Genomic DNA, 9,121 nt, shown 5'->3' with positions numbered 1-9,121 from the left:
GACCGTTTTATCCCTTGGAGCGTGAGAGAGGAGAGTCGTTTGAGGTTTGAGAATCTGAGACAGGACAGCTTATCAGTTACAGAGTATGAGGCCCGTTTTTGCCAGTTGTCTAGGCATGCTTTGGCCATTATTCCAGACGAGACAGAGAGGATCCGTAGATTCGTGAGGGGGTTGACTTTCTCTATCAGATCGGCTGTGTTTAGAGCATCTAGAGAGGGGGCTTCCTTCCAATCCATTGTGAGTGCCACTAAAGAGGCGGAATTGATGGAGAGAGAAGAGTTTGGGGACCCTAAGAGAGTCCGTACAGCAGGTCAGTTTCATGGTGCCTCATCTGGAGGCAGGGGATCACACAGAGGGAGTGGTTCCTTTCAGCAGCGAGGACTCGTTCATGCATCTATGCCGACATCCGAGGGTGGTCAGATACCTCGGGGTTCTTATAGCGTGGGTCACGGTTCACAGCAGCGACCTATGGGGCGAGGCAATTATAGTGGGTTTTCAGGGTCTGCACAACAGTTCCCGGGACAGAGATTTTGCTTTTCTTGTGGAGATCCCAATCACCTGATGCGACAGTGTACTTCCCAGAGGGGTCGTGGAGGGTCCCAACCTAATTCTTCATTTCAGGCTAGACCACCAGTACCACCGGGTAGAGGCCGAGGCAGAGTTCAGTCAGGTAGAGGCGGTAGAGCTTCTAGTAGTGGTTCTGCAGCTCAGCAGAGTGGGGGTAGAGTTACCACCCAGGCTGGAGGTGGCCGAGGGGGCCACTGTTATGCTTTTCCGGGGAGACCCGAAGCGGAGACTTTTGATGCTGTTATTACAGGTATCATCCCAGTATGCCATCGATCTGCGTCTGTATTGTTTGATCCAGGGTCTACATTCTCTTATGTGTCCACCTATTTTGCTGCTGAATTTGATATGATATGTGATAGCATGACTGTACCTATTCGTGTTTCTACACCCGTGGGTGAACCCTTAGTGGTGGATCGAGTGTATCGATCTTGTCTTGTTTCTCTAGCGGGGTATGACACTTGGGTAGATTTAATCATTCTGGGGATGGTAGACTTTGATGTTATCTTGGGTATGAATTGGCTTTCTCCTTATCATGCTGTCTTTGATTGTAATGCTAAGACTGTGACTTTAGCAATGCCTGGTGTTCCGAGGGTTGAGTGGAAGGGTGCTAACGGCTCTTATCCTAGCAAGGTCATTTCTTTTATTTGTGCTCAGAGATTGGTGGAGAGAGGGTGTTTGTCTTACTTAGCTTTTATTCGGGACACCAGTGTTGAACCACCTTCCATAGATTCTGTTCCCGTGGTTCAGGAGTTTCTCGATGTATTCCCTTCTGATCTTCCAGGTGTTCCTCCCGATAGGGATATTGATTTTGCTATTGATTTGGAGCCGGGCACTAAGCCTATTTCTATTCCTCCCTACCGTATGGCTCCAGCAGAGTTGAAGGATCAGTTGCAGGATTTATTGAGTAAAGGGTTTATTCGCCCTAGTGTGTCACCTTGGGGTGCCCCTGTGCTGTTTGTGAAGAAGAAGGATGGGACTATGAGGATGTGTATTGATTACAGACAGCTAAACAAGGTAACAGTGAAAAATAAGTATCCTCTTCCGCGTATTGATGACTTATTTGATCAGCTACAGGGGGCATCGTTGTTCTCTAAGATTGATTTGAGGTCTGGGTATCATCAGTTGAAGATTAGGGCATCAGATATCCCTAAGACAGCTTTTCGGACTCGGTATGGGCATTATGAGTTCTTAGTGATGTCCTTTGGGTTAACTAATGCCCCTGCAGCTTTTATGGAGTTGATGAACGGGGTGTTTCGACCATACATTGATTCTTTTGTGATTGTTTTCATCGATGACATTTTGGTTTACTCCAAGACTGAGGATGACCATGTCCGACACTTGAGAATTGTACTTCAGAGATTGAGGGAAGAGAGGTTGTATGCCAAGTTCTCAAAGTGTGAGTTCTGGCTTAATTCTGTGGCATTCTTGGGACACGTGGTGTCCAAGGAGGGTATTAGAGTAGATCCAGCCAAGATTGAGGCAGTTAGAGGCTGGACGCGACCTACTTCTCCTACCGAGATTAGGAGTTTTGTGGGATTGGCAGGTTATTACCGACGATTTGTTCAGAGTTTCTCTACTATTGCAGCTCCATTGACTAGATTGACTCGACAGGGTGTGGGTTTTCAGTGGTCTGATGAGTGTGAGGAGAGTTTTCAAAAGCTCAAGACTTTGTTGACTTCGGCTCCTGTGTTGACTCTACCTGAGGAGGGTGTAGACTTTACTGTGTATTGTGATGCTTCAGGAGTCGGATTGGGTGGTGTATTGATGCAAAAGGGGAAAGTGATTGCTTATGCTTCTAGGCAATTGAAGTCCCATGAAAAGAACTACCCTACTCATGATTTGGAGTTGGCGGCTGTAGTATTTGTACTTAAGTTATGGCGTCATTATTTGTATGGGGTGCATTGTGAGATCTTCACTGATCATCGGAGTCTTCAGTATATCTTTAGTCAGAGGGATCTGAACTTGAGGCAGCGTAGGTGGCTTGAGTTGTTGAAGGACTATGATGTGACCATTTTATATCATCCGGGGAAGGCCAATGTTGTTGCCGATGCTCTGAGTAGGAAGACTCCTAGCATGGGAAGTCTTGCAGCACTTAGCATTGAGGAGAGACCATTGGCTAGAGATGTTCAGAGGTTAGCTAATAGTCTTGTCCGGTTGCAGATCTCAGAGGAGAGTGATGGGATAATTGCTTTTATTGAGGCTCAGTCTTCTTTAGTCGAGCAGATCCGTGCGCACCAGTTTGATGATGAGAAGTTATGTCTCATTCGAGACAGAGTATTGAAAGGGGAAGCCAAGGAGGTTGTCCTTGATTCTGATGGTGTCTTGAGAATCGGAGGCAGGATTTGTGTGCCCAAGACGGGAGAGTTGACTAGACTGATTCTTGAAGAGGCCCATTGTTCCCGATATTCTATCCATCCGGGAGCAGCGAAGATGTATCATGATCTGAGTCAGCATTACTGGTGGTGTGGGATGAAGAGGGATATTTCAGACTTTGTTTCTAGGTGTTTGACTTGCCAACAGGTCAAGTGTGAGCACCAGCGTCCCGGGGGTGTATCTCAGAGGATGCCTATTCCTACTTGGAAGTGGGAGCGGATCACTATGGACTTTGTTGTGGGTTTGCCTACCACAGTGGGTGGTTATGACTCCATTTGGGTTGTTGTTGACAGGCTGACCAAGTCTGCCCACTTCATTCCGGTTCGGGTGAAATATACGGCAGAGAAGTTAGCCGAGCTATATATCAGTCAGATTGTGCGACTACATGGGGTTCCTGTTTCTATTATATCAGATCGAGGTTCACTATTTACTTCTCACTTCTGGAAGGCATTACAACATGGTTTGGGTACTCAACTAGATATGAGTACAGCCTTTCACCCTCAGACAGATGGTCAGTCCGAGCGAACGATTCAGGTGTTGGAGGACATGCTCCGAGCATGTGTGATCGATTTTGGTGCTAGATGGGATCGACATTTACCCTTAGCAGAGTTTGCCTACAATAACAGTTATCACTCTAGTATTCAGATGGCCCCATTTGAGGCGTTGTATGGCAGACGATGTAGGTCACCGATTGGTTGGTTTGATTCGGCAGAGATGGACTCTTTGGATACTGACTTGCTTAGAGATGCTATGGAGCAAGTCCGTAGGATTCAGTATAGACTGTTGACAGCCCAGAGTCGACAGAAGAGTTATGCAGACCGGAGAGTTAGAGCCTTAGTGTTTATGGAGGGCGATCATGTTTGGCTTAGAGTGTCACCTATGAAGGGTGTGATGCGGTTCGGCAAGAAGGGCAAGCTTAGCCCTAGATTCATAGGACCTTTTGAGATTTTGAGTCGAGTGGGAGAGGTGGCCTATAAGTTGGCCTTGCCACCTAGTTTGTCGGCAGTTCATCCTGTTTTCCATGTCTCTATGCTTAGGAAGTATATTCCGGATGAGTCACATGTGCTTTCACTCGATTCAGTGGAGTTGGGTCCAGACTTGACATTTGAGGAGGAACCTATAGCTATATTGGACAGGCATGTTCGAAAGCTTAGGACCAAGGAGATTGCTTCAGTGAAGGTGCAATGGAAGCACCGATCAGTGGGAGAGGCAACTTGGGAGACAGAGTCTGATATGCGTGCCAGATATCCTCAGCTTTTTGAAGCTTCAGGTACTTTCTTTCACCTTATGTTCGAGGACGAACATGATTTTTAGTGGTGGATAATGTAATGACCCAGAAAATCATTTTTAGGAATTTTGAACTATTTGTTGACTTTAGTTAATTAGTTGAGGGGGAATTGTGGATAATTAACTTAAGTGATAGTTAATGGGCTAAAGTGATCATATATTTAAGACCCTATACCATTTGTTCCATATAATTAAATTAAGTTAGTGAATTGTTTTTCACTTTTAATACATAATTAATAATTCTTTATAGAATAAAATATAAAAATCTAACCCTAGAGGGAGACTCACTTTTGCGGCTTCAACAAGAAACTGACGAATACGGGTAATTCCAATCAAACTTCAAGCTTTGTTTATGTATATGTGATTGTTGGAAGTGAATAACTTATTGTAATTTGTATTCAATGGATTCTTTATAGACATAGATGAGATTAAAAAAAAAAGGAAAAGAAAAAGAATGGTAAGTGGAATATATCTGTTGCATTGTGCACAAATTTTAATGAAGTTTTATCATGAAACATTAATGATATACTATGTGGATAAAATAATCATTACATTGGGTTGTTGGAAATAATTGGAAGGGAAAATATATGTATACATATGTCTTCTGCAAAGTTTAGAGTTTTCCAATAAAGTGAGTACTACGCTTCAAAAGAATCAGGTAAAATTTATATACTGTGATTTACCTTGTTCACAACCTTACCAATATTATAGTGTTAGAAATATTAAATTTTTAGAAAATGGTAAGTTCAAGTTTCGTTCAAATTAAGTGGGGACAAGTTGGTGATGTATATTTGGAGGGTTAATGATGAGTAGTGGTGAGGTAATCATTGGAAAATAATGTTTTGAAGGAATTAGTTAGTGCTCTACATATTTCTTGGGAGATTTGAACAATACTGGTTCTGTGTTATCATTTGAAAAGTAAGTATTCGTTGTTAAAGGTCACCGATCATGTATTGAACTTCGATTTAAGATCTTTCTTATTGTTATCACATTATGATTCAAGCTTTGATATATTGAGTATGAAATCAGTTATTAGATGTATCATACGAAACCTATTAGAGTTGATATTGGAAAATTGAGACATAATCCTAGGCTTGAAACTTAAGAACTTGATTATAGATTTGAGTGAGTTTTCGGGTCTAGGCTAAATCGATAGTAATATGGGTGTTGATTAGTTTTGAAATCTTATTGTGATTATATATTTGAATAGATTGCTTTGAGTTGGAAGTTCAACGAAAAGGGAAGGCTCAAGTCTTGGAGTGAATTCTTGATCGATTGAGGCAAGTGGATTTCTAAACCCTTGTTAAGCGTATGGAATTCGTGTATTTCCTTGTGGTATATGTTTGGGAGTAATGTGATCAATTGTTTGTATAATGTGTTGAGAATTGTTTGAAAGACTTGTTGAATCATCGTTGAACTTGTGATTTGTGCAATGTTATGAAAATGGTCATCTCCTCATTATTTGTGTGAACATGTCATTTGCATTATTCTGAGACATGGTTGTGACAAGTGTTATGTGCATTGAGAAAGAATAAGAAATTAAGGAGGATGTACCATTTCGAGGGACGTATCGCGCGCCGCGATGGATACTATATTTCGAGGGACGTGTCGCGCGCCGCGACGGATATTATATTTCGAGGGACGTATCGCGCGCCGCGATGGATGCATGGACAGATATGTCCCCCATGGGTCCCGGACTGAGAGACAGCGGGTGTGTATCATTAGGTCAGACATGCATCACTATAATTGACATTGCATTTCATTGCATTGCACATTTTTATTATTAATGAACTTGATCTTGTGTGTTGTTGATCTTGTGAGTGCCTTTCTGTGAAATTGGTTATTGACGAATATTGAGGTGTTATTGAGAATATATGACCTGTTAGAGTGCTATTGTTGAGTTGTATGCTTTGTAAATTGTAAATTGTTAGGTTGGGTTGGTTTTATGCAGGTTGTAGTTATGGAGGTTAGGATGGGGTGTAAGGAGTACCCGTATTCTGTACTCTTAGCTTGTGTTTAGAGGTTTGCTTGTTGAGTACCGTGTGGTTTGGTACTCACCCCTTGCTTCTACAATCTTTTGTAGGTTACGAGCCCGGATCTTCGTGATACCTTCAATTCTCTTCGTTTCCGAGGTTTTCTGTGGAGATCTGAGAGGTAGCTGTTTGTCATCTCAGCGAACCTTCTTACTCCTGTTTATGATTTTGTTTTTACTTGAAAGACAACGTCATTTGAGACTTGCGTATTTTCTTTCAATTCTAGTATTTACATTAGAGGCTTGTGCACGTGACAACCAGGTTTTGGGGATTGAATTAAGTTGACTTGTTTTCGTAATAGTAATTGCTATTGAACTTTGCTTTATTTCCGCACTTTATCGAAATGATTGGGTTTTAGGCTGACTTGTCTTGGTGGGATACGACGAGTGCCATCACATCCATTTTTGGGTCGTGACATAAATACTTTTGCTTCAAGTTATAAAACTTTGTGGCAATAGTTAAATGATATAACCACAAGTATTTTGCTATAGTAAAATTTTGTAGCTAATGATTAATTTTTGTCACGAGTTGAAATTTATCATAGCAATAATAACATTTTAGCCACAATAAATTATTTAAAATAAATTATTATAGCTAAATAAATATTTTTGCCTCAAGTTGTTAAAAAATGTGGCTAAAGTTAATGATATAGCTATAGATTTATTGCTTTAATAAAATTTTGTAGCTAAATATTTTGGGTCACACGTTGAATTTTTTTGGTATCAATGATAATTATTTTATCCATAAAAGTTTAATTAAAATAAAATATTATGGCTAAGTAAATATTTGTTTTGCGTACTAAAAAGCATGACAATAGTTGGTTGAATAGCTATAATTATTTGTCATGATGAGATGATATAGCCATAAATATATCGTTGTGTTAAAATTTTGTAGCTTATAATTATTTTCTACTGCGGGTTAAAATTGTTGCAACAATAATAATATTTAGCAACGTCAAAATATACCTTTCTTGCATCTAAATATAACTAGAGTTATTAATCATTCAATTCAATTTTACACAGTCTTACTTGTAAGTTTCAAATATAGTTCAAATAAATAGGTAATTATATTTAATTGATTTTAATTAATTAGTCATATCAAATTTAAACAAAACTTCTCGAAGTCTCACCTTAAACTTCATCCTGATCAAGTGCTTCCATAATTATTATTTGTCTCAAACGTGTTTCATTGAAGTAATACATTTATCGATCTATTGTAATTAGATGCGTTAATCATTCGATACAATTTAATTTTATATATGATTTAATTTGAATAAATAAGTGATTATATTAACTTTGATTAACTAATTATAGATTATTTAAACAAAACTTTAACAAGTCTACTCGAGCATCATCCTGATCAAGTGATTCTAGAATTGTTATTTGACTCGAACATGTTTCATGAGAACATTATCCATCAATCTAGTGTAAATAAAGCTATTAATAATTCGATTTGATTTTATGGGCATAATTTTAATAAATAGGTAATTATATCTAACAATTTTGATTAATTAATTTATCAAACTTAAGAAAAGGTACTTCACTAAGGGTGTGTTTGGTATGAAGGAATGTTTTCCAATTTTCTCATGTTTGGTTGGGTTAAATGCTTTGGAAAATGTTTTCCAAATCAACTCATTTTCCTCAAATTTAAGGAAAATGACTTCCCTTCAAAACTTAAGGAAAACATTTTCCAAAACTCTCTTCCAACTTCAAACTACCATTACTTTTTTGTTGAAAAAATCAATTTTTTATTTTTTCATCCCGATCCTCGATCACCCACGCCCCCTCCCCGGCCTCCCCCCCCCCCAAAAAAAAAAAAAAAATTAAGTTTGTTTTTAAAAAATATTTTCAACTTCAAAATTTTATTTTTTCACCTCTACACTCGATCCCCCCCCCCCCCTCAACCCACCTCCCCACCCCACCCCCCAAAAAATTTAAGTTTGTTTTTAAAAAATATTTTCAATTCAAAAATTATTTTCTACCCTAGTAAAAATAAAAGATATTTCTAAAAAATAAAAAATCATTCATAAATCAAACACTAAAAATCTTTTCCGGAAAATATTTTCTACTCACCAACCAAACATGAGAAAATAAGTCAAAAATCAACTTGTTTTCCAGAAAAACATTTTCTAGGAAAACATTTTCCTTCATACAAAACACACCCTAAGTCTCGCCAAAGCTCCATCTTCATCAAGTGCCTCCAAAATAATTGTTTTTTTGAGCATTTTTCTTTGTAATTAGTTTTGTTAATCATATTATTCTATTCAATTCAATTTTACAATGGCTTAATTGTAAGTTTCAAATATGACCTAAATAAATATATGATTATATTTACTTTAATTAACTAATTATATCAAATTCAAGCAAAACTTCAATAAGTCACACTTAAGTTTCATCCTGGTCAAGTGTTCTCAGAATTATGATTTGACTCGCGTATAATCTTCTGAAATAATATAATTATCGTTCTAATTTAATTATAGTTGATCATCATTCATCTCAATTCAATTTTAAAGAATCTTACTTGTGAGTTTCAATTATAATTTAAATAAATAGGTCATTATATTCGATTATAAGTATTTTGAGAATTTTAAGTTTACTCAAACTTAATCTATATTTATGATACCTTTGTGATATACTATTAGTTTAAATTAATTAATAATTTTTATAAATACAAGTATAACTAGTTGACCCAAGAATTTAATAATTGAATATAGTTAATGTTTAATTGTATGTATACGATTATTTATATCTAATATAAATTAGTTTTAAATAATACTCCATATGTTCATTTTTACTTATCACTTATTCCTAAAATAGATTTTTATTTTTACTTGTCACCTTTGACATATCATAAAAGGGAAT

The 9,121-nt window shown here is 37.9% G+C and overlaps 1 protein-coding gene across 1 annotated transcript; it reads left to right on the top strand.

Annotated features, from left to right (window-relative positions):
• Window positions 1–264: 264 nt before the first annotated feature.
• LOC125810174 (uncharacterized) lies at window positions 265–4,254 on the top strand. Its single transcript, XM_049489699.1, has 2 exons — window positions 265–817; window positions 4,022–4,254. The coding sequence occupies exons 1-2, from the start codon at window positions 265–267 to the stop codon at window positions 4,252–4,254; spliced, it is 786 nt and encodes a 261-aa protein (XP_049345656.1).
• The last annotated feature ends 4,867 nt before the right edge of the window (window positions 4,255–9,121 follow it).

The sequence above is a fragment of the Solanum verrucosum genome, unplaced genomic scaffold (assembly GCF_900185275.1).
Source record: "Solanum verrucosum unplaced genomic scaffold, falcon-dt-bn FXZP01000281.1, whole genome shotgun sequence".
NCBI classification, from domain to species: domain Eukaryota; kingdom Viridiplantae; phylum Streptophyta; class Magnoliopsida; order Solanales; family Solanaceae; genus Solanum; species Solanum verrucosum.
This window is presented reverse-complemented; position numbering and strand designations above follow the sequence as displayed.

What these genes read in the sequence shown, in the direction of transcription:
- LOC125810174 (XM_049489699.1), top strand. Translation starts at nt 265, where the DNA reads ATGGAGAGAGAAGAGTTTGGGGACCCTAAGAGAGTCCGTACAGCAGGT. An exon ending in TTTTGATGCTGTTATTACAG is followed by an intron (nt 818 to 4,021) that starts GTATCATCCCAG and finishes CACTCGATTCAG; the next exon opens with TGGAGTTGGGTCCAGACTTG.